Source organism: Temnothorax longispinosus, chromosome 12, assembly GCF_030848805.1.
Source record: "Temnothorax longispinosus isolate EJ_2023e chromosome 12, Tlon_JGU_v1, whole genome shotgun sequence".
Classification (NCBI taxonomy): Eukaryota; Metazoa; Arthropoda; class Insecta; order Hymenoptera; family Formicidae; genus Temnothorax; species Temnothorax longispinosus.
In genome coordinates this window covers 11,382,029-11,409,211 of record NC_092369.1, presented here as the reverse complement: position 1 = coordinate 11,409,211, position 27,183 = coordinate 11,382,029, and the positions used below count along the sequence as shown (strand labels likewise).

General features: G+C 34.0%; 1 protein-coding gene across 1 annotated transcript in view; it reads left to right on the top strand.

Annotated features, from left to right (window-relative positions):
• The first annotated feature begins 3,710 nt into the window (after window positions 1-3,710).
• Window positions 3,711-27,183, top strand: part of Machr-b (muscarinic acetylcholine receptor) — a 48,617-nt gene continuing 25,144 nt past the window's right edge. Inside the window, exons 1-2 of the mRNA XM_071795797.1 lie at window positions 3,711-4,656; window positions 26,959-27,135. Coding sequence (XP_071651898.1) covers window positions 27,038-27,135 — 98 coding nt within the window. The 5' untranslated portion in view covers window positions 3,711-4,656; window positions 26,959-27,037. The remainder of the gene's footprint in view (window positions 4,657-26,958; window positions 27,136-27,183) is intronic.

The window sequence follows — 27,183 nt, the reverse complement described above, 5'->3', positions numbered from 1 at the left end:
CTATCTAAATGTAAAATGTTACTGTACTTTGATGTTATTGATATTATTATTTTTTATATTTAAAACTTCTTCAAAAATTCAATTTTTTATTTTTATTGTTTAGTGTTATTTTGCTTCTTTTAATTTATAATTAAATATATAAACTATAATAAAAGATATATGAATAATGGAAGAATAATCATAATTTTATTAAAACATTAATTAATATTAGTGAGTAAGTTGCTATCTTTTGTAAAACAAATATATCTCTTTGATATTAATTATAAGTAATTAAATGTAAATGTGGTATATGTCTGAAATGCTAGAGATTGTTATAAGATCGTCATGTATTGCCATTTTCCTTTTCAACATTAAAATCAATCATGCGATACTGTTTAACGATACGCTATTAAAAGCCTTACTAACAAGAACATGCGGATATTAATTGGAGAATGCAACAATTAGACAACGACAAAGTGCTAAATTCTGATTGATTTATTTTAATAATAGTTCCCGTCGCCTTATCTAATTGCCAGCTCGTTCTCGTTCTTCCACCTTATGTTCGTGAAGTTGGTTCCAGCCGCCCATCTATAACACAAGTTCCGTAATGCAAACTTGCCTTTGACAAACTATGAAGTGTCAACGGATTAGCGAACGGCCGATACGCCGCATAATTTGAAGGAAAGAGAAGACGCAGCTACGATCGCGAGGGATTGCTACGAGAGATAAGATTGCGCGGTTATTTGCGGTTATTGCACCCGTTTTAATAAAGAAACTTATGTTACAACTCGGTAGCAGCTCCATAATGAAACTTACGAATCACTGTTGCAAATAGTTGCCCCGATGATTTCCACAGTTTCGTCTCGCGATGAACAATAGTCTTGTGCGGAAGACTTTATCTGCCACTTTAAAAGTTATTATTAGTTTAAGAAGATGCGTGATCTTGAACTTTAAGAAAATTTATTCCAAAGATATGTATCTGTAGCTTAGAGGTAAAGGATTGTGTGTCCATTTTTCAAGAGAACAAGATTTAAAGTTTTAAATAGTGAAATAATATATTAATATAATAATCTATATTAAATATATAATTTTTTAACACCAACAACACCAGTTACGGCTCGATGCTCCATATTTTTCGATTGATTTTTAATCTTGTGAGCTTTATTAGTTATAGGAATAATATATTTTTTTAGACAAAAAATAAAAGTAGCAACTTAATTTAGTAAGTTTTTAATAAAGTAACTGACATGTTTAATGGTGCAACTACCAATAACATGCTGTACCTGGTCTAAAAATTAGACACTATAAAAATTTTCAATACGACTTTTTCTAAATATCTTAAGAACTAGTAATAATAGACATGAGACCATTATACAATTTAAGCTTCTGTTATATTGAAATGTGTATTAACTCCATTTTGACAAAAACTGAAGATATGACCCTTTATCTCTAAGGTACAGATATAGAGAAATTAGATAGATTATAAAATATATTATATATTATAAAATAGAAAATATATTATAAATATACATATATAGATATATTATGAAATAGAAGATATATTATACAGATTGGCACATAAAACCGGTCCGAAACAATTTTTTGTAACTGTATTTTGCGTTTAGAGCCGGTTTTATGTGCGCCACCCTTTAGAAATTAATTGCATATTAGTTATGTATTTATTTATCTCAGATATATTTTGAGATAAATAATTCTCTGATTCTATAAATATGATCGCTTCACAAATCTTTGTCTTTTGACCTTTTTCATTATACATTTTATCTCGTATTATTATCTCATGTCCAAATGAGACAGAATAAGGGATATTTTAAGATATAGATGTATAAGATATTGCAGTGTATCCGAGACAGAAATATTTCATAGTAAATAATTAATAAAATCGATATATATCTTTGTTTTATATATGCTACTTGGTCGAATCTTGGTCAAACCTCAAGATAGTTTACAAAAACAAATTTTTAAATTATGCATGTATTATTGACTATCTTCGTGTTTGAAATCCTTTGTTAATTTATTATGTATTATAGCAAAAAATAGAATTGCAGTTGAATTTTCCATTGTAATACGAGTTTGCAACAACGTAAACATTTCTGATCGTATGGGATGAAACATAATCCGGATAATCGAGAACGTTGGCATAATATAGATATAATCCCAACCAAATCTCGCCAGGATATTATTAACAATATTATGTAAAAATTATATGCTAAACGTAATAAATGATAAGAGAAAACAAGACTTCTATGATATACAACCGAATAAGAATACAAGCCATTTTTGGTTTAAGTTTAGATCTTTGGCAGCTCAATATTAATTTCCGCGTGTATATGTATTATTTATAATATATATTCCAACTTATTAAACTGTGCTAAGAAGACACCAAAAAATGTGCGCGAATGGGCGAAGGAATTTGAGTCTGAAGGATATTGAAAAGTTTAAGTAACAAAAATGTCTATAATTAAAAACTGAGTATTTTTACAAGATTTATTTACAGTAGTTTTATTTTGCGAACAAAAGAAATCGAGCGGGCGAAGGCGCGCGAGAAATGCAGTTTTTCTCGAACTAACGAAATAACGCGAGTCAAGGCGCGCGGAAAAAGCAAGCTCAAGTATTGCGCGAGCAGCGAAAGAAAGACTCGAATACAGGGGCTCGAAACCGACCGACAGAATCTACCGAGGACGGAATCATATCTCTAGAATCGCTCACTATTATTTTGGAGTACTGCTATCAAGTGGTGAATCCGCGTGCGGTAGATTCTGTCGGTCAGCTTTGAGTCCCTGCATACGAGCCTTTCTTTCTCTAAACGTAATTTTGCTACAAAAAACGAAATATGTTTGACACGGTGAAAAACATGTTGTATTTGAGTGGATTTCTGTATGTGTAGAAATTGTTGTGTTAAATTTTCAATATACACTGGTTAATGTAATGTGTATTGTCACTATGTTATTTTGACTTTTCTGCGTTAAGTTAAATATTTTACGTTTCTAAGAGTTGAAATAACACACAACTTATATGTAAATGCACGAATTCTTGATGATACGTTTTATATGTTAAAATGAACACCTATGTTGTTACTTTCCTCTGTATAAGAGTTTCCATGTTATATAACATTTTCTTATGCTAAATATTATAAAAATCGCTGTCTTTTATTTTTTGCGAGAAAAAGAGAAGAAAGAATAACATTTAATAACATTAGTAAGAATAACATTTTATTTTAATTTAACATTACAAATATGTTCATTTAACATAAATTTTGCTTTTAGATAGTGTCCGTGTATTACAATTTTGTGTTAACTTTTCACATATTACTCGTGTTATTTATTTACATATTTGCCTTCTGTTAACATAAAAATTAAAGCGGATAAATTGGGACATGTAAAATGTGTTGACACAAAATTTTTTACCGAGTAAAATTTTAATATCGCCTATTTTGACGATCGATGTATATATATTTCCGTACAGCGTCACAAATATTAAATTCACGAAGATTATAATAGGCTCGAAACGCCGCTCGCGCTGATCGCGCGACCCGGTCGCGATCGAGCAGAACTCGCGGCCGTTAATCGAAAATACTTTAGCGGCACCGAGAGAGTCGCCGATGATTATGAGTGGAAAGTAGGTGAATTGATAACGACTCCATGAGAAACGATTCATCCCCCAGGTACGCTGAAAAGTACCCGAACCCTCTGCGCAAGCGTGTCTGTCAGAACGGGGGGGTTGACGACGGTGCACGGCGTCGCGACGCTCACCGGCGTTCACTTGAATCCTCGCCGCGTGTTCGTCGGGCGATTCGCCTTGAAAGACCGTGTCCCGAGAAAAGGGAGGAAAAGTAGCCGACTCGCGGCACGAATAACATCGATCGTGGATCGATGCGACGCGCAAAATCCATGTCGTCTCGACGACCGATCGAGGCACACGTCACCGACTGCTCCTTTTTGTTAAACAGTCTCGATCGTCCGCGCGTATCCCGCGCGAATACGTAATGCCGCGCGAGAGTGCCGAGGCGAACGAGTGAAAACGCGGACGACGTGGTCGGACGCGATGGCCGGAGGGACGTCGCGCGCGAAAAAACTACCCCGTTGGATTGTGCCCGTCATCGAGTGTCCGGTAATTTAACGTCCCTCAATAAGCCTGTCCCTCTCAGATCTCGTATACCGTCGGATATCCTAACGAGCTGGCCGCGAGACCCTAATATCGCCAAGGACAATCGCGCGCTGTATTGTTGAACGCGAATTAAGTACGGTCTAGGACGATCCGAATCGATCGGAGTGGACGCGGAGTGTGATCTCCCGCGACGGCGATCAGCAACGATCTCCGGATATATATGCGCTGTAAGACCGTTCGAAGGACGCTCAAGAGCAGTGTTCGACGTTCACACGGGATTCCTGTTGAAACTTCGAACGCCGATTGACTTTGACCGAATCGTCATCGATGTACCAACGACGCCGCGAAGCGAGCCACGACCGTCGGTCGTCATGCCGTGATGAGGTGATGGTCGTCGCGTGCCGATCGGGAAACTTGGCGCCGACGCGTGCACGGAAGATGGAAGTAAGAACTCGCGTTCGTGCGTCCGCGTGGAGCACCAAGGGTTGAAGTTTCGGAGTTCCGCTGGCCTACTTCGGCTCCTGGCTGTCCTCCGGACGGAGGGCGCGCGAGGTGAGGCTATTGCTTGCTTACTTGTTGCCGTGTACGTTCCGGCGGGATATCCGATCGCGTCAATTATCGCGAAAGAGGCGAGGTTTTTTTTAGTCTGCACGTCGACGTTTTATCGCCGGGGAAACGAAACGAGGGTACCACTCGTCGGACGGGATTGTTTAGAAAGGATCGAAGCTGCCCAGACAGCACGCATGTCTAGAGGACACCATAAAGATGTCTTTAAGATATCTTTTAGACATGTAAAAGGTGTCTTAAAGATGTCTTTACGGTGTCGTTACGTTCTTCAACTCTTTTTGATATATAGTTGGAAATATGAGCTTATCCTGAAATCTAGTGTACATTATTTTCAGATAAATGTAGCAAAATTATTTCAGGGGTGTAAGATAAAAGCAAATCTTCCTATCTATCCTCTAACTTTTTTTCTAGCTTTACATTGCAAATTTTAATTTCATAATTATTCAAAAATAACAAGTTAAATATAATACCTTGTGAGCATCTTTTTACAAGCAGTGTATCTGTTTGATCGTAGATAAATATGAAATTATTAATCGGGTATAATTAATGATTAAAATCGAATTATTTTATTTTTTATTTTTTCGTAAATTATATTTTCAACAAGTATTTGAAATGCATAGCGCGAGAGATATCCGTTAAAAATATATTTATAATATTCGAGAGTTTAATACGTCTTATGTTCAAATGTTGAGATGTTCTTCACAATTGAGTTTCTAGTTCGCTACACATTTTGCAGTTCGTCGCGTTGTTCATATTTTGTTCGTACTGCACGTCATGTCGTAAAATATAAATAGGCTACCGCCGATATAATGTGACAGTGACGCTGTAATCGGGTTCACCTTACAGCGAAACATGCAATATATGAGAAATATATATTGCGCAATCCTAAAAATATTCCAGACATTTCAAACAGCATCGCGATTGCCAGGTATTTCCGAATATTTTCTTTTAAAATATCTGAAAATTTTTAAAAAGAAATCTAAATACGATTTATAATAGACTATATAGATATTATATATATTTCAATTCTCTATTTCGCGATTTAAATTCTTTCTATTATTATTTAAATCTTTATCATACTAATTGCGTTTAAAATCAATTAAATATTTATTATATTTCGATCCAAATCACATTGCATGTCGCATCCAGTGTCGATATGAGATGAGAATCGCGCGGCTATTATCTATCTACATGTATGGCGAAGGTGCGCGCACGACAGGACCATAGGTTTCAAAACCATCCGCAAGAGTTACAGTCTCACACGCGATCGCAGCAACTGCCGATGTAAACGAACTCTAGATCGCTTTATTCTGCTCGGTCAGGCGGCATCGAGGTCGTGACTGACAGGCCGAGCGGGTTTCGAGTGGAAAAAAAAGAGAACCTTTGACAAAATATAGCTGTCGCGATTGTCCTGTGAAGAGGCGCATTATCGGATCTGTTTTTTTCTTTTTTTCCCCTTTACTTTTCCGTTTCCCTCTTTTTGTGCGGTGCGATGGATGGCCGTGACCTATCGTGTGACTGATCACCAGAACCAACGAGAAACGCGATGGTAATCGTCACAATGTATTGTGCCGATTCGATTGTCGTATATCATCAGCGCTTACGCAAAGTCACTCCAAGAATGAAGTGTAATGTAATTTGTATCTGTCCAGATAACTTTTTATTAACCTCATATAGTTGGCGCCGATTGACTGAAATAATATATTTTGTTTATATCTCGGATTTATTACATAAATCTAGGGCAGTAAACAGCAGGTTGCTACTAAGATAATAGTAATCAAAAATATTAATGTAACACTTCTATTTTAGCAAATTATTAATACATTAATTTAATAAATTGAATGCTTGACAATTTAACGAGATTATATTCGCAAGTAATAAGTAGTTTTTTAGTGTTAGATTCTTTTTCCTTTCTGGAGCGCTATATTTCTCAATTTGTTTAATCAGCAAGTGTCAGTGAAAGTATTTATCCGAGGGACTATTGATGAGTGATAGTGATTGTTGAAGGATTCTTGTTAGCGTGTCCTTTGCTCGCCTTTGGTAGGTCGATCGATAAATATCGATTGGCTCTTATACTTTGTGGATACATAAACCTACACCTACATATTTTCTCGTCATGGCCATTTCGCATGATGAGTGCTCATGGGATCGAGAAGAACTTTCCCGATAATACAATGGAATTACGAGCTACCAATAATGTTGTGCATTCTAGAAATAAAGAAATAAAACGGACATATTTTTATAAACAAATATTGAAATATTATTCTATATTTTATTATTTTTTAAATGCTACATATTTTTGTCTCGATATTCGTATTTCATGTAAAAAATAGACAGCTTTTATAAGTTAATTTAATTTAACGTTAATATTGTTTTTTTTTTACTGGAATAATTTATCGCGCACATGATAAAACGCGCAAGAAAATTTAGTATTTGCGCTTGTATAGTATTTTTAGCAACGGTTTTCCATATTACCGAAAACTGTGTCAGCTTAAATTTGCTTAGTATTGCCGGAGACACGTAATGTAACACTTAAATCTTTTCCGAGGTCATGGGTCTTGAAACTGCGAGGGATTAATACTCGAAATTTACAATATTTTTTTTTCTCAAACTAGATGATAACTTAATCTGTCTTTAATTTACTTTAAGCCCCGCTCCATTTTTCTGGTAAAAATTCCGCGTCAAAAATCGCTTGATTGCGTTTGACAGTAAAGCTGCAAGGCTCCACTGCAAGAATCGTCATGGCGTTCAATATTTGATACGATGTGTATACGAATAGCGGAATTTATTAAGAACAAAAAGTTCATATCTCTGGAAATATTCGCATACAGTTCCGTGTATAGAAGTGATTCGATCAAATCTGTTTCGGCTTGTCCCATTGACGACTCTGTATATTCGACTCGAATATTCGGTGCGCGATACAGAGCGTTGAAAGTTTTTTATGCGTGCTATCTGATGCACGTATAATTTCTGATAATAACACGATATTTCATATACAGGATGTAAACATGTGAAAAATAAAACGTGCATATCTGTATAAAATATCAAGAGATCTAGATATATGCGCTAAAGTAGAATAAAATTATTGTATTTCGGAAAAATAATTTTATAACGATTATCCAAGCATTTTATAATAATAAAGTAAAATCAGATGAATAAAATACAACGCACATACAAGTGTAAAACAATTTTATTTAATTAAACTCTAGTTCAAAACAGAAATTTAATTTTACATATATGTATAATAGTTATCGATGATCAGTCGCCAAAAGAGTTTTAAAAACTCCATTAAAAATAATCGTAGAATTAGTAGCTAAAATATGGGGACAGTACGTTTCGAGCACCTTATTGTACATTCATTAGTAAATGCCATTGCATTTATTGCGCGAATTATGCACGCGGCATTCTTATCCCCGTCCCCCGAGCATCCGAGAATCATGCACTATGAAAACCGTCGCGTCGCGTCGGTCCGAATTCATTTAAATGCCGCATTTAATTCCGCGTGCCGTGTATCATAGACAACTATCCCGACAATAAACATTACACCGGAGATTCGCATGAAACTCAGGAACGGGTTTGATTCCAAAATGAATATTTCTTGTGTCTACAGACACGCGCGTATTATTGCCAAAACGGCTGCAGGTGTTGTTAACGCGTGGCACGCGTGAAATATTAAAACGTTATTTGCGCTTCAGTTTAATCAGACTTTCGCACTCGGCACTGACAGGGCTGTTAATATTGTACGTGATGGATAACTAGCGGTTTAAATATTCATCGACACATCGCGGTACAAAGTGCTCGCGGCACCGTGAGAAATACAGGGGTTGAGGGGCGAGTGTCTTTGCGCGGCGGAAATATGGTGAGCATGACGGGCAACCATGAACTGCTAATTTCACGAGTTTCACGTTTAACGCGGCGCACTTCCTACGCGAGACGAAGGTGATGAATAAATTCTTCGCGGTGCCTCCGGGGCCGCAGAGTTTGCGAATTAAATAACAATAAAGTCGGTAATAGCATCTCCTCTTATTAAATATATCTAACTTATTGTTGATAAGGGCTGGAAGTGGATTCAATACATAAAAGGCACTCTATTTGCCGAAGCAAACATGTGTGTGATTCAAACCTACACTATTTTCAAGATATTACACAAAATTCTTAATCCATATTTATACACACAGAAAAGTATATACTACCTGCAAGTAAATATTATTTGTTTTAAGTATTTGATAAGTTTATATATCAACAAATCTACCGTATAAAGTCATCGAAAACATTTTTATACACACAGATTACATTTACTCAAAACATATTTCTTATCTTAGCAAGTTTAGTACTTCAAAGAAGAATATTTAATTAATATACAGGAATTCGGTTTATTTACTACATAGAGTCTACGGAAGAGAGAAGCATATACTTACATATATAATATTCTTGAAAGAAGAAAAGTCTTGTTTTGCGTGAAAGTTGCGCTTTCACAAAATGATAAGCTTTTCTAAGACTTGTGCCAAGTACATCTTAAAACTATTATTAAGAAAATATTCTCTGTTGAAGGAAGGTATTGCTTAAAACAAATAAAATAAAATAAGTAATTGGTTTTCTTGGCTGTAGAATGATATTTTCATGTGTGTAGAAATCTTTTATTTTTATAAACAATATAATTTTTATTTTGATTCAAGATACGACACTACCTAAGACTTTACAGAGCACTTAATCTTTTTGCAGAAACTTAATTATTTAGCCTGCAAAAATGTGCGCATTAAAAAGAATTAGTTGAGTATTAATACGCATATATTATTCATATCTAATGAATTATTAAATCACTACTTTCTATATTTCTCACATTTAAATAAATCACATTAAAATTTTTTTATGACATATATAGAAGGCTCTCTGAACATTTGATCATTAATAGAAGCAAAGATAAATCGAGAGAAAAGAGAGGTGGAACGAGAAAAGAGAATTATGACAATTTGAAACTATCGCTTAGTCTGAATATTAAGGTTTGCATATATACCTAACAATTCATCTGCACATATTTCTACGGATATTCAATGTCCGTTTCAATCGAATCCCGCTCGGAACTGCCGCGCGGGGCACCGGACACGAAACGTAAGGGGGTTACGAAAATCGATGTATATACGGGTAAAAGTTTCCGTGTCTCGGCCACGGTTCCCGCGGCTCTCATTCGAACGAGAGAAGACGAGAGGCATCCGACGACCAGAAGCAAGCGAGCCAATTTGACCGACGTCGAAACGCAATTACGAGCGACGAGCGACGTCGCGTCGTCGGCGCGGCGCGGCGGCTCCATCGGGCGCATCGCAAAACCGAATTCGTTTTGCGCTCGCACAATTTGCCGTGAGAAAAATCGAAGAAAATAATGACGATCACCTCGATACATACCGGGCGTGCGCGACGGCGCGACCGGGCACATTTCACGAACCGCGCGGACGATAACGAGCACGAGAGGCATCGTCGGGCACACGCCACCCTTCGTGAATCGCGTTTAACCCAATACGGGAAAAGCGCGTCACGAATGGTCTCGGGAATAACAAGTACGGGACGTGTTCTGGAAAGAAAGTAACATTACGCGAGAGCGGTATAACTCTCATAAAAAAATGATGTTTGTAATGTCCGCGGGAGACACTCCGTGCATATTTATCCTATCCACGTATTTCGCATGTTCAGTTGGGGATAGATATGTTGCCCGGTTGAGTTTCGGAATGCATTCTATATTTATATCCAGCTACCATGTCAGCAACTACCAATTTCTTTTAACATTTCAATATATCTGACATCTTGTTTGTCCGCTCTTATGATGAATCACTGCGCAAGCTGTGTGTATTAGTGCTCGTCCACTTCCAAACAGGAAATTCAACCAAACAACCTTTCTGTCCCCAACTGTACATCGAAAGCGGCATAACGTCGTAATCGCTATGGTATTTTAAAGAGAAATGAGAGAAAAGAGAATATTATTTTATATAAATTATTATCAGGTTCTACGTCGAAACAGATAAGTGAATAAATGAGACATCTTCGAGATAATCTCTGCGCGGATTAAAATACGGAAATTCAGTTGCAAATGTCAATGTTCAAAACGTTATATGAAAAACTCTAGCTGTAATATTACTAGTATAATATTTTAGTATTGTAATATTACTGATATTATTACTTATATTAGTAATTTATATTATACTTGTAACATGTAATTACTAATATAATATAAATTATCTACTGATATAATAATAATAAAGATTTGTCTTTATTTCAAACTTTGTGTGATAATAAACAGTATGCTAAATAGCTTAATTGAAAGAAACATATCATTTGTATTGTAGAATATAAGAGTTATAAAGAGAAGGTAAAGTTGTATTTTTAGATTACTAATTAAGATAGAAAAAATTGCAAAAACACACATTACACTTCAAAGTAAATTCTTCGCATTTGACTTTTGTTGCAGAGAATACGTGCTATATAAAAAACCAACATTATCGAACAATTAACAAATGTCTAACAAACGGAAAGCTTTTCGTCGATAACGCCGTGGTGACGAACGAACTATATACGTTTCACGTCGTTATCGTTTGTGGCACGCTCGCAAAACATGCTCGGTGATAGTTGCCTAATTGCAAAAATTTCTTTTTCATACAAATACGATACGTTCATTTTTTTTAGATATCTAGAATTTAAAATGTAAGGGCGTTGTATGTAAAACGGCCCCCTTAAGCAATAAATTGATCTTATTTCCAAAGGAAACCGTATTCGAATTCAAAATATCGTCAGGAGTGTTAAGTAACATTGTTGTCAATTAAAAAAATTTAATATAAGCAGCCCTTAAAGTTTCAAAGTCTTTAAGGAAAACCCACATCTCCCCTATTATATCGCAGAGATGGAACATGGCTTCTCTTGAACGCGCGGAACAAGCACAGAAGTTGAGTGATTTTCGCAGCGCATTATACGTATATCGTCTTTGTGATGCGATCGTGCACATCATCATCTCTTGAGCGATTCCGAAAAGTCACGTCTGTGCGCGATTGAGTTCAGAAGGATACGAAACTACTACTTCCTTTGCTAGTTTTCGTATCGCCGCGTAAATTGTAAATCGATAAGTTTTGACTTTGAACTCTATAGCGAGTTCGGTATAGTTGATAATAGCTTACGCGCGTGCATATCATAAGATGCAACCTATCGTATACGCATTTTGCCAGAAACATCGTTGATACTGATTTATGGTTAGTTCGGGGAAGAGAATTCATGTAATCAGTATCACCAGCGCGTGTCCTTTGACTTCAAAGCGGTGGAATATTACGGTGTGCACCACGATATTCCTGGTATACCATGTCGGTTATTGAGTCCCCCAAGAACCAAATAAAATTTCTGTCACCCGCGTTCTTTTTTTCATTAATGTGCATGCTTTTCTTTATTTAAGCGTGGATTTGGCTTTTCTAACAATAATCAAATCGGCATAACGATCGAAAATAGTTGTAAGATCTTGGTGGCAGTATTTAAAGTCATAAATAAAAAAAAGTATTAAATAAGATATTTAGAAAAGTCTCGTATGCCAAAACATAAACCGTTTGTTATACGAGAGAATTTCTGCAAGTAGGCGAGTGCGTGTTCATAGTGCGTGAAACGTGCCACGAATGATAACGACACGAAACATAGTGCTGTCGATAAAAAGGCTGTTTTCCAGGAATTTGTTAACCTTTTAAACGTATGGATTTTTTATAGTCACATTTGAATGCAGATCATTATCAAGAGTGTATTTAGCTGATGTATTTAGCCTTGTAAAAAAAAAAAAAAAACGATTATTCCATGCAAACCTGACGTTTATTAAAATATTAATTGTGGAATATTTTAATCGTAAAAATTTTTTATAATATTACATGTAAGGATGTAAGAGAGTTATTAGTTTTTACATTATTAATTATCTTTATTTCAAATAATATAAAGTTAGATTATTAATAAATAAGAATAGGTTATGAAAAATTAGAATAAAGCTTTGTTTTTTATGAAATACATTAGTTAAGATTTGAAATATTGAAACGTTACCTATTTGAAATATTTTCCATCTTTTATGTTTCCATCTTTAGTTATATGTTTGTGAAATGCATGTAAAAAGAATCTATAAATATTGCTTTCTTGTGTAGCAACTTTTATAATATTTAAAGATGTTTTGGCTATAATCTTTAAAACAGTGAGAAGTCGATAAAAATTTGTGAGATTGTTCTTTTAGTCTTTCTGATATGCTGCAAAAAAAAGTTGAAACGAATCCACTAAACGATTGCTGAGTTATAACGATTTTAAAAGTGTATTGTGAAGATATTTCAAATATATTCAGAAATAGCTGAAATTTTTTGAGATGTTTCTTTTAAATTAAATTAAAAATACTCTGTAAGTGATTTACTAAACGATTTAAGAGTTATTTAAGTTTAAAGTTGATGAAATTAACATTATCCCTTATCGACATTTTTGCTGTAAATATAAATAAAAACAATAAGATATTTCTAGAACTTTTTTTATATGTAAAACATACATCATTAATATTGTATTTTAAGTTTCAAAACTTTTTGCTAAAATTTTTTAATTTTTTAATTGTTTAAACAATATTAATTATTTAAATGACAAAAAACCATACTCAAACTATTAACGGTAATCCTTTCTAACATATAAAAAATTTTGAGTTGCTTGACATACATACCAAGTCTTCATTTTAGTAATTTTTTATTGAAAGCTAACATTTGGTAGGGATTGTATAGCCAGAACATCCTTAATCTTGGAAGCATATTGGGAGATCAACCATTGTTTTTAAATTTTATTTTATTTTAAAAAATATAGAAAGGAAAATAATGTGTAATATAATAATTTAACAATTTTTCTTAATATCTATCTATATTTATTTTACATAAATAATACATAACAAAAGATTTCATGTAATTTGTTTTTTTTCTGCAAAATTTCTAGAAAATCCACGAATGCTCGAGATCATGAATGTTCCAGAATATTATTATTCTTAATTTAACGATAGTGTCATTAGTCATGGCGTAAGATGTAACACGATATTTATCGAGAGGATCGCCGCGGCGTATCAGTTTCGCGTTCACGTCTTTTATTTATAATATTATTAGGGTAAACTCGGATCCTCTGGCCATAGAAGAGAGATGGCTCACACCTATGTTCTTTCAATCTAGCTTGCCATTTAGTATCGAATGAACATAAATGGGTCATCTCTCCTCTAAGGCCATCTCACTCGAATTTACCCTATTACTGTATCGAGTCGCTCTTTGTAATTCGCCGGCACGGTCTCTTTAGCTATTGGATCTTCTAAATGAAAGATAACGAGCCATCTGCATTTTAGTCATTTCGTCTATTATTTCATCTGACTGTTGCTAAGGGCTCGTCATCCCTGGCGTGTTCTTTGTTCTGTGTGAGTATGAGAACCCACGGAACTTACGGTGGATTGCCATGTGCCATTTGCCATTAGTTTGTCAAGAGTGAATCTGTCATCGTCGGTTGTTCAGGCAATGGTCAGTTCGACCGGTAGTCTGACACGGCGAGCGAGAGAGTGTCGATAGCGATTTCATTTAATACGTGTTTTCAGTTTCGATCAAAATTCAAATGTGTTCCTAAATTACGTTGTTCTTTAATTCCGTTATTATTTTTGGTCGTTTAAATAAAGTGTTGTGTTACTTCAGTGCTTCGGTGTCAGTGGTCTCTCACCCACTTTTCCCCCTCTCCACGTACACGCGCGCAAACGCCTTCTGTCTGTGAAATTGTGAGTTAAAATTTTTATTAATTCATAAATATATTTATAAATATATTATAAATTATATTTATAAATATAAATATAATTATATAAATTTGTATTTATATTTATAAATTGCATTTATATCTTTATACATATTAATAATTTTAATTCACCCCTTGATATCCTGGTTTTTTGTAGATTTCCTAGCAATTAAAAAAAAAAAACCACAAATTATACAAAATCCCTGCAACATATACATACATAAAATAAAATAAAAAAAATATGTCACGAATGCATAGCAGCAAAATTGTAACTACATTGAAATTATGTTGAATTGCAAAGCAGAAATATATGTAAATTATAGTAATGCCCAGAACAATTAAAAGAGTAATACCTGCTTGCATGTAAAACAGCTAAAAATTATTAATTCTGTAAGTAACAAATAAAACAAGAAGTAAGTTATTTACCTCATAATTGCTGCGCCTATCACTTGACGCTTCCGAGAGCTCTTCTCACATTTGTCCGTTTCATTTGTATAACTCGCAAAAACATGGTTAATAATTGTACGGACATGTTAATCACCAGAATAAAATAATAGAATGGTATTTTGCACAAAACTGGTGATAATCACATATGCGATAAGTATTTTATTATTATTATATGTATTGAGAAAGAATGAAGCAAAAAAAGTACAAAACTCTATGCTCTGATTGGCAACTGAAAATCTCACAAATTAACGAACGAAATCTCAAACAGCGAAATATTGTAATAAATTGTAAATAATAATGCAAATTATAATTATAATAAACAAATTATGTTTACGTTATAAACAGCTAGAAAATTAAAAATACATTAAAATTTAAATATTATATTAAGGGTATCGCATTACATTCGCATAAATAAAACAATAATTTATCGTTCTCATTTTCCGCCGTCCATCGAATCCTGTGTAAAATGAATTAATTGCGCGAATTACTAGCTCTGTTAAATAGCCAATACGTTTACAAATATGAAACGCAAGAGTTAATTAATCGCGCCAGTTAATAGTAATTAATCGTTGGAAATAATCATATACCAAAACGATCATAGCTGTTTTATTTCTTGCATTTCAAGTTAATTTTTAATACACGATCAATATAACACAGCTTCTCATTAATTGATTAACTCGATTCAGCAAATCGTACATTATTCCTCGTTAATTTTAAAACTATAATCAAATTATATTAATTAGAGTGAAAGTTTAAAATATGGCACAAGATATATTTGAATTCAAAGAGACAATTCTCGCTCGCCGTATAATTTCGTTACTTCTCCGAAAGAACAAATCACGTAAGATATCTGCTTCAAGAAACAGTTATCACTTTAATATGGTTACGAATTTTTAATGCCGCGAAATAATAATTATTTATTATAATAACTACGAAATATTACGACATTTTTTAGTACTTATCACAAGAACTCGAGGAGAAATAAAATAATACAGAACCGCTCGTACCGCTACCTGCTCGCTCGAGGAAAGAAAAAATACTTTATTTTATTTTATTTCATTTTATTTTATTTTATTAAAAAAATAAATGTTTAGCGAAAGCCATGCACGCGCTGACAGAACTATTATTATTTTAAAATATTTAACGTTTTATAAAATTAAGTTATACCGAATATATTCTGATTTTTGCATTTCGATAAATATAAGCAGCTCTACACTGTATATTTTATATTGTCTTTTTGTAGACAGATTAATGTCGTTTAAGATTACAATTAATTCCGTTTGAGTGAGCGCGCGTTTTGGGATGAAAATACTGTTATTGAATTATCGAAGGAATTTATTACGATCTGTCTGCTATAGGTATTATTAATGGCAAATCGTTTAACTGTTACACGTGAATTATTTAATTCCTGCATTTGAATAGTCGGTTAATTACTTTATTTTAAAAAATGTTCTGATTTATTACGTGAAAAATAAAGACTATCTTTATTTTATTCAAAAAATAATTTTAAGAATCTAATTTTTACGCGAGCGATATGTTGCGTCTTACATTACCATTTTTCAAATTCATTAAAACTCATTTTATTATTCGTGCACTTTACTCAACAGATGCGAGATTTGTGCATGTGATATTTTTCGGTTAATTTTTAACATTGCGCATAAAGGACCACATTTAGAGTCGAAACGTTTGTTGTTATTGTTTGAATTTAAACTTTATTATATGACCTAAGCACCAACAACGAACTTTGTTCGCTAGACCTTCTCAAAATGTTTATTTTTATTTTTATGCAAATGTGACAACTAATTGTTAAGAATCTATAAAGTTTTAAAAATCTGTTGGATCTAAATCAAAAGCACGTAACTAATTGTTCTTTTCTCAATACCCCGAAAAAAATGTTACAAGATTTAAAAGTTATTAATATATACACGCATATATTTCTTCTAAGAATCGATTATTGAATCATGAGGAACAAAATTTAAAGTATACCACCAGGACAAACTTTATTCGAATTTTTTAATTGATTCATTTTTTATTGATTTTTAATTTACAGCTGAATTCTTTAATAGAAGCACAACTGTAAATACGGGCGTAAGAATAACCCAATTAATGCATTGTCATGAAATATCACTTCACGAGGTTGACAACTAATTATTCATATATTACGCAAAATAGCAGAACGACCGCCATGTTGTTAGAGTCAAGCGTAAATATCATTTTTATCCTTTTTCGCGACAAATGAGAAGCAAGCCGGCCAATTAGCAGAATTGTTTCAGAAATTACCTGTGAACGTTCGCGAATTATAAAACGTTTCAACTGGCCGTTTGCGCGGAGTGGCCACAAGACATACGGTAATTGTTCGCATAATTAATTCTGTTGCGACTCGCGAGCGAAGTACGACATTCTGAATGGTAGAAATAACGTGCGGTTGGCCAGTTCAAATGCACAGAGCTCCGCAAAAACGATTTCGAGCCGATTAACTGGCGGATTCGCGCTCTCGTCTCGCATTGTCTATGATGAGCGAGAGCTAGAAATGTTGGATTAACAGCGCGCGCGCGCGCGGTCGACGTATTGTTAGTTTCGCTATACTATCGTGTTTGCTTGATTTCCACTGGCCCATGTAACCATCCATAGAAATCCAATACCGGACGTAATGTGAAAACGCGTAAACACATGTAGCGCGGAATCTGCGAGTGGCAGTGAAACTGATTTGCAAGTACAACTATGAATTAACGCGCAATGCTTTTATCATAAGGTAAATGACATTGCGCTGCTCGTTTATTCGGTGCCTGTGCGTTGCATAATCATTACACGATTTGTCCGAACCATTATCATCGCGTCACGAGGCAGTGATGTGAAAATTTCGCGATGCGCATACTTATATAAGTTGCACGCATTGGTTGAATATATAAATGTATGCATCATATAAAATATGCGTTATATAAAATGTGTTTTTATCATATAAATTAAATTTTTAATTTACCGTAGATTAAGTTAAATTTTTAATTTAATGAGAAATATTTAATTAATTGTCATTGCAGAATCAAATGAAAATAGAAAAATATAAAAACAGTTTTTCCATAAACCGTATAAAAATGTTAATATATTTTTACACGTAATTATTACAATTATTTAAAAGAAGACCTAAAAATTGTGCAAGTTTGCTCGTGAATAAATCTAGTAAATGTTAAAAGAGCCGATCTTAATATGTATTTATTCACTTACATTTAGAAGTAAAAGGATTGAAGAAAGGAATAAAAGTTTCTAGGAAAACGCGAGAGCTCTTCCACAGAGAAATCGATTATCCGGCGAGAGAGAAAAAAAAGTGTGTCTCCGAAAGAATGTTTATCGGTACTGCGCAGAAAAACCAGAAGATCACGATATTGTGGAAAGAACCATAATCCCCAATAATTAAGTTTTACGTATAAATGACGAGTTTGGCATGCCGCCCAACACGCCAATTACTAAAATGGACACCCGATTGATTGATCGAAATACGCGGATATGTGTGTTGACATTGTTCTCGGTCACCCAGCTCGGCAATCTATGTGAACCGCTTGAAGGGTGTTTGGTCTGCGAATTCTATCGAGTTCAAGTGAGTTAAAATCATTTTCTCGTTCGTTGATATCATTTCACGAGTTCTCCCTCGTGAGAAGCATTTCGCCGCTTCTACAGAGAAAATGATTTTCTCTCTCTCTCTCTCTCTCTCTCTCTCTCTCTTTGTTAATCCTTCATTGGATATTGGATTTTGCGAATATGTATAATATATTCACACAATCTGATTTATTTATATATGCATTTATATGTGTGCATATAAAGTACGTCTATATATTTTATTAATACGGCTTCTCTCATATATAAATCTTTCGACAAATTTGGAGTTAATTTAATTTAATTTAATTTGGTTACTGGATTACGAATTTTCGCAGAAAATTTTTTTATAATTTTTCAACCTTTGATATTAAACACTTATGCTAGCGTTTAATTTATTTTAAATAAACTAATAAATTAGTGAAGATTTGTTATTTAAAAATTATTCGACTTTCTCGACCTTTATCAGGCATAGATTCTCGAAAGAATAAAAATGAAATTTTTGCAAAAAAAGTTTACAAGTACAATTTATTTGTTAATTACGAAAACCTTTACTACAATTGCAATAAATGTATTTTTTCGTACAGTGAGATATAAGTGCCAAAAAACAGTTCGATCAGTTTAATCATTCGCTGAAATACAATTTTTATATTACCTGGAATCAATTAGTAAAGCGTAATACAATTCTTGGAATTTTTCTCTTAAAGAAAAAAAATATATAAATAGACGTAATTCTAACCGAGCAATCGCGGGGTTTCATCTCCGCCTCTGGATGGATATTCAATCAGCCGAGCTAGCGGCGCCAACTTCCTCCGGTGGAGCTAAATAGAAAGCTCCGGTCTTATAGAGCTGGAATTATTTGCAAGTCGGAGAGGCATGGGCATAGCGTGCGAAGATGATTCGCCGTCGGAAATCTACATCGGTCGGGTCTAAATTGCTGATTAGCGGAGCACCGTCCGCGGTAGTCGTGGATTAACTTCCGCAGGTCGCCGCAACCGACATTGGCCGTACGTTCTCATGCGCACACTCTATTGCACGTTAATCGGCGATTTCCCATGTGATATCCGATCGGTGGCATTTAATCGCGCGTTATCACGCGCCGCGACGGATAATACTCGAGATAAAACTGGTATGGACTGTTTCGCATTTAGCATGCCATGCGTTTCGTTTGTGTCTTTGATCAATCTGAGGTCGACTTTATATCTTGGTCGAAAACATCGGAAACTCTTATTTGTGTTGCAAGTTCTTTATGCTATTACAGATATATTTGCAAATTTGCCGAGTCCACTTGATGTTGAATTAAGAATGAGGTTTCACCGCGTTTGCATCTCCGAAGCTAAATTCCCCGCCGAGAACTTCACTTCTCCTTTAATTGTTTATGATCCAAAAACTATTGATCTTTCACGAAGGAGGAGCGGAGAAGTTCGTGTATTAAGAGTAAGTCAATTTTTAATGTGTCAAAGAGAGACATTTACAGATGTCTTGAAAGATTTAAGGCAACCTGTGTACGTTTCATGTTATCGACTTCTGTTATCTGAAAGAATTTTATCGATAAAATTGTGTACCGAATGATATAATTGTTATGCACGGGAAATTGCACTGCAAGATTTAATTACTTCTATGCTAAAAATACAAACGCGCTCACGATTTTTCTCGGAACTTTTACGAGATAATGGACAAATAAATAAAACTACTAATTGAACCTTTGTATATATAGCGTGTCTTTTGAACATTATTTCGGTATTAAGACTAGAAGATTAAGATTAAGATGTGTGGTAAACAATTATCAAATTATGATTCCTATCATTTTTATTGAATTAGTCATATATAATAAAACTTGCTTTTTAGATAAAGATTTTGTTATCTTAAGATTTTGTTATCAAATCATTCATCATTGTAAATTGTGTGTTAAAATATGCTAAAATGTACTTTGCTAAACATGTTTTTCTGAATAAAATAATGTCGTTATGACGGAATGACATCAATTTGTTACCGTCGCGAACTTTTGCTGTAGCAAATTGTTGCTTATTATTAACGTGACGAAACAGCTACGTTTTCAAGTAACGTCATACTTTCAGCAAGCAAAGTTAAAATAAAGTAATCAAATATCGAATCTGCAATATACAATTTAATAACAAATACAAAAACGAACCGATCAATACATTAAATTGCCATTATCTTAAAATTCTCGTTACTTTCTATAAAAAAAATTTATTAATCTAAACTATAAAAAAGTAAAAAATACTTAAATTGCAATTTACATAAATTTACCTATATAATATAAAAGTAAAGAACTAAAGTAGAAAGCTGAAAATGCGAAAATAAAAATAAGATTAAGTTTCAGAGTTGCAAATAAAGATAAATCGTTAGTCCTTTCTTTTTCAATCTCGAATAGACTTAATTTCAGTAGAATTATCGAAAGTCGCATATTAAGAGAAACTTGGGAAAAAATATAAGCACGGTCAAAAACTTTTATCACGGAAAATATAATGCCAGATAAATAGACGAACAGAAGTGCGAGCAATTTGAGAAACTCTCTACATTATGGTGTTATATAAGTATTTTATATATTCATGCGATACTTTTTAATGTATGTGTAATGTGTATTACGGAAATACTTTAATTTGTGTATCTGGCATATGAATCGTTAACCAATCGCGCGCGCAACTGGAGCTCGCTGACTAAAATTGATTAGTAAGCTATTTCACGTGAGCGGTAGCTTCATATTATTCGACGCCTGATGAATTATTCGCGGAGATACATCGGATGATGAATTCCTATGCTACATTTTTTATTTCTGCATCGTGTGTACGACCGGATACACGAAACAAATAAATGAGTGTTAATTGCGCTGTATCAATAAAAGTGATTGATGGCACTGTCTAAGTTTCTGCGTAAATCAAGCCAAGGATGTGTAAATAAATGGCTTAAAGAAAAAATCTAAAAAAAAATTATTTATAATACTTATTATATTATTAAAATTAGTAGTTAGAATTATATTAAAGCTTATATTAAAACATGACTGCATATATAATATATGGAATAAATCGCGAAATACAATCAGAAAGAGAGTGAGCCTATCTCAAAATCCTAATCTACCTAGTCTCAAAATAAGCCGAAAATAATAGAATAAATTTTTTTCGAAAAGATTTTGTTTTTGAGAAAAAGGACTTTAGAAGTTAATTGAATACGTGTCCATTTAGCTGATATTTGACTGATGTAACGGTTTTCGTTATATTCTTTATAGTATAATTGTTTAAAAATATTATTTTTTTTTTAATAAAAAGTTCTTATAAATTTCACAAACGAATATACCTATAGTGAAGAAATATAAATGTTGCAAACATTTGAATGATTAACGCTTCACCATCGTTTCACGTATTGGAGAAATGACAAAAGAGAGATATGATATACCTACTACAATTCTAATACCTAGATGCTTTAGCTTCAGCCTAGATGGCATAGATCCAAAACTGCTATTCTGAGTTATTACAAATAATAACTCAGAATAACAATTACAAGTAATAACAATCTACGTCAATTTATTTGACTCTTTTATATACATAACAAAACAGATTCTAACTATATTTTTGTTAATATTAATATTTAAAAAAAATGAGATTTTAACGTTAGAAAGAACAATTTACGATCCAGGAAATTGTATATTTTATGACACTGACATGAATATATCATATTGTAAATAAACGCGTTTATAATACAGAGCAGCTTTTCGTTAGAAGCGAGTCACGAGTTCCTTTTCTATATTCCGAAGTTGTCGACTGCTTTTTAAAGATACATAAATATAAACGAAATGCTGTTTACATTTAGAAATTGTTCGCTTTAATATTCAGTGTGCTCGCAGATCAAAGTTTATCGAACAATATTAAAAAAAAGACTATTTACAAATGTCAATTGCAGTGTCACTGCGCGTTTGTCTTCGAATTGAAGGACCTGATATTCTCCTTTTGCGTTTTATTGTGTGAATTCACGGAAAGAAAGGTTTTGCTATATTAGCAAAATCTATTCGTTAAATATGAGAACAACTAACATTTTTTGCTGCGAGAGCTAATTAATTTAGCAATAGTAGCAAAACCTTTTGTTGCAAAAAGTTTAATTGCTACTATTGCTAAATTAATTAACTCTCGCAGCAAAAAATGTTAGTTTTTCCTATAGTAGCAAATCCTTTTTTTTTTCGTGAAGTACTCAGCACTACTCAGCAGCCGTGGGACACGCTGCAATTAATTCGTATTATTTTTTCATTATTTTCTGTTCCATGCAACACACATTTCCTTACCATTGCGTGTGCAAGCGTGTTTCACCGCGAATCGCCGGCGGAGAGAATGCACCGGCGAAATCTACGCGCGGTTGGAAAGAAAATGTAGATGTATCGCTGATTGCCATCCGGGCGAATGAATACGCGTCTCGCAGGCGATAAGCGCCGGGAAACGGGATTGACGTAAAAGTTTCGCGATATTTCTTCCTGCGTGAATCGCGGGGAAAACGAGGTACGAGTAGGCGGAAACAAAACGCTCGCGTTGTAAGATGAAAGAAAGAGGAGCTGCCGGGGATTGTATAAATTTGCGAACTGATAAAGCTTGAAGTACCGTGTTATACTCGTCCTCGCGTCCAAATTTATCCCCGTTTCGGGGAGAATAAGCATTAGGCAAGACGGAAACCCGGAGATGAGGATGATAAAATGTGTCACAACCCCGATTTCTCCATTCCAGCGGCGTAACCATTTAAATTTCTTTAAACAAATAATATTTCGCTACAATGTAACATTTTTGAAGTTTAAGTCTAATGTTAACTTGTTTAAAAGTACATGTAGAAAAATTATATTAAATTAGAGTTTATTTATTACATATATATTTGCTTATACTTTACTTTACTCTATTCTCTCTACATATAATTATTTATTAAAATTTAATTAATAAATACTTCTTTTTGTGTAATATATCTTTTATCATTGCCTAATAAAAGGAGTGCAATATTTTGTTAATTTATCAGATTATTTAAACTGTATTAAGCGTCCAGAGTAATTATTTAAATAGTAATACGGCGAAAGTTATTTACATGTGTTTTCTAGGATTACTGAACTAGTGATTTTAGTCAAGAGAGTGATTAAGCACGTTTTCTACATCTTGATCTGAAATTACTAAACGAGGAAGTATGATCTGTACGATTTCCATGTCAAGTACAAATGGCTGATAGTGTCGTCTTCTGAAATATGCACTTTGCGCACGCAATCCTTTAAGTATTTTAACCATCTGGGATGTAGGTATAAATTGCATTAAGGCTATATCTAAATTCGAGATGTATCATGTTTGCGAATAGATCTTTTTTCTCGTAAATTTTGTGATACGTTGTGATTTCAAAACGTGATGCTTTATCTCCTTTTTTTCGCTTTGTAATATTGTAACAATTATAACTTTATAGTTTAGATTCTAAATAATAAAAATAATAAATGTCATTGTTACTATTGCCGTGGTGCCAGTGAAAAAAGTTATAATACATTCATTTCCAAAGCAGAAGAGAAATCTGATATTCTCGAATAACTTAATAACAGCCGATGCTAATTGGGGTCTCGTTAAGAGACGGAGATAAATCCTTTTCTTTTATACAATTGCATTGGATTCGCTAATCAATTCCGTTTATGAATTATACTCCTTCTATTTTTGACATTGCTTGTCGGTGCATTGTAATGTAAATTGAGTAACTGTAAATATGCCGAAATAAAGCTCTTATTACTTAAAGACTTCATGTCGTGCGCGACATAATTTCTCCTTATAACTTGATTTTCTAAATTAAATAAAAGCTTTTTATTACGAGACAGTGAAATGCGTTTTATTTAAAAGATAGCGAGCATTTTTCGAACGTCTCAATTTATCGTCATTGAATCGTTGAGAGATAACGATATCGTCGTGCAGCCGCTTTATCGTACATTGAGAATGATGAAAATAATGTGTTGAAAGAAGCGTCGACGATCTGATAAATATCGCGTGTCACCACTGAATTCATAAATATGTATTAAGTTGCGCTGCAATGTATACTTCTTTGAATGGAAAATGTGTTATCGATCGCATTTATAAATGAACGCGCTACATTTTATTGGAATAGAAAATCGGCAGATGACGAATATAATGAACCGTTGTAGCCCAGCAATGCGGCAAATTATTTCACCTTTAACGAAATAACGATCTAGGAATAAAGGAAATTACCATGTATGAAACGTAATTGTAATGGCAGTGTTCTTTGACGAAAACCATCGCGGTTAATTTCCCGCCGACGTATTACGCCGGCATAAACGCATTAAATATTATACGCCTACCCCCCGCGTTTGATCTCTCGCTTAAAATTAATCCGATGATCGTATGCAACAATCTGCCTTATAAATAATAGATATTTATAAAGCACCTGACGTATGGCATATATCGTATATGTCATTATTGTGTGACGTACATTAGATTCAATTTTATATTTAGCTAATTGAACGTTATAGAGTTTTTTTCTACCTGGAGTTATTCTGTCGCAAACGCACAGCTTTCTATTCAGGGCAGTAATGTAAATTACATTCTTTCTTATCGCGCGTTTCAACATTGTATTGACATGTATTGTAACGTGATTTTCGTAGGCTTTAACATAAAAGATGTAAAACAAATAAAATTACTAGTATTTTGTTATCATTACTATCGTAAATCTCTGTAGTTAATTGTTGTCGCGCATAAAATCATACTAGGGATAAACAGTATACAGTTGTTGACCACTCTACAATAATTTTGGCTACATCTTAAAAAATTAAAGATTATAAAGAAATACTATTAAAATGTTTTTAATTATAAATACAAAAATATTTAATACACTTTTAAAAGAAACACTTTTATACATTTTAATAGTATTTCTTTATAATCTTTAACTTTTTAGGTTGTGGCCAATCATTCTAAAGTGGCTAACGACTGTACTGTTTACCCCTATATCAACATATTATTGCTTTTTTATCGTTTGTATTATAAGTATGAAAAACACTCTTAACAAGCACTTAAAGTGGCATTATGACGCTTACTGACGATATTTCCTTTTATAAGAAGGCATGTCTGGTTAAATGAAGTAGTGAAAGCACTTTTGGCCAGACGAGATTTTAAGTAGAACAAACAATTCCCTGGCGATTCGTTCGTCGAGGTCAAATGTTTTCGTCTCCTGTGTAAAAAAGACTTTATAAACTCGCTAAAAAAAAGGGAAGGAAAAAAATACAAGTATTAAAGTATTACCGCGATAATTCTCGCTGCTTAAGAAACATTTTGATAATGTTGACGCTATTGAGTTCGGTACGCGACGCATGATAATATCGGCACACTATTGACGTCGGAATGCTATTGATCGAGTACGAAGCATGACTGGTAGAAATTAAATTTTCTTATGTGAGATTCTTAACATACATATATGTATCACAGAGAACACGAGTTTGAAAATGAGATCTTACGTGGCAATGGTCTCGGGTCAATCCGCATAACGACATCTGCGCGTGACGCGTGTACAACAATTTCAGTTGCGTCGAAACTTGTATTCGCAATTGAAGAAAATTATATATTTCGCATTGTAATTTACTATACGGTACTAATAATTAATTTTCTCGAGAACAAGTCCGGCGTTGTAGCGCGCGGTATAATATGAGATCAAGAGACACGGTAGTGTCTCGCGCCAAGTACACGCGGAGCGAGACCGACCGTGACTCTTTTACGCGACGCGATAAAATATACGCGCTGAAATTATTGACATAGAATTCTCTCTCTTTCTCTCTTTATCACTCTCTCTCTCTCTCTAGTTATACGAAAGAAATTTAACGACAAGTAATGCTTTCAGTCTACAGCATTTACACAATTGGTATTGTACATACGCTTATTTTATAATGGCCACATATTTTCTAGGACATAATCATAAATATAAAGCACGGAGCTCCGTCGTGTGCCACACGCGAAGGGAGGTATTTTTGCGTTTTATTTGCTTGACCTTGACAATACTATCACAGTCATTTGCAAAAAGATATTTATTATCGACAGTAGTACTTTGATAAATCTTAAGCCGTGCGTAACAGTAAAGCTGAAACATGCGATATTGCTTGCGATGATAACGGCCGTTTCAACAATTTTCCAGGCTGGGATAAAGAGTTTTATTTTTTACATTCCGTATACTTAACCGTAAATTCTACTTTACTTAATCTGCTTTAAAAAGCAAATTCATAAAATACGAACAAATAAAAAAAGAATGTTTATTTCTTTGTTTAACTAGTATAAACTTTAATATCAAAAATTGAAAGATTAAAACAAATAATGGTCTTGATTGAATTTTTGCTGTAAAAAAAGTTATTATAGTTTAAGTTTATAAGAAAAATGCGGTATTCGTAGATATAGGTATCGCACGTTTCTACCGATATTGAAATGATATATCTCTATTCAATCTCGACGATTCCAGGATGTCCGAGAGATGACTGGATACTGAGGCGGAGAGGGCGCAGTAGCTTTGAAGGTTGCTGCCGCCTCGGTTTGGTGGAATGGAGATGAACGGCACCGAAAGCAGCCTGAACGGCACCGAGGTCAACCGCACTTCCGCGCCGATCTTCACCATCGGCACGGACTTCATCACCCAATGGTAAGCGCCGCGTATCTTTTATTCAGAACGGACAGATTGACGCGCACA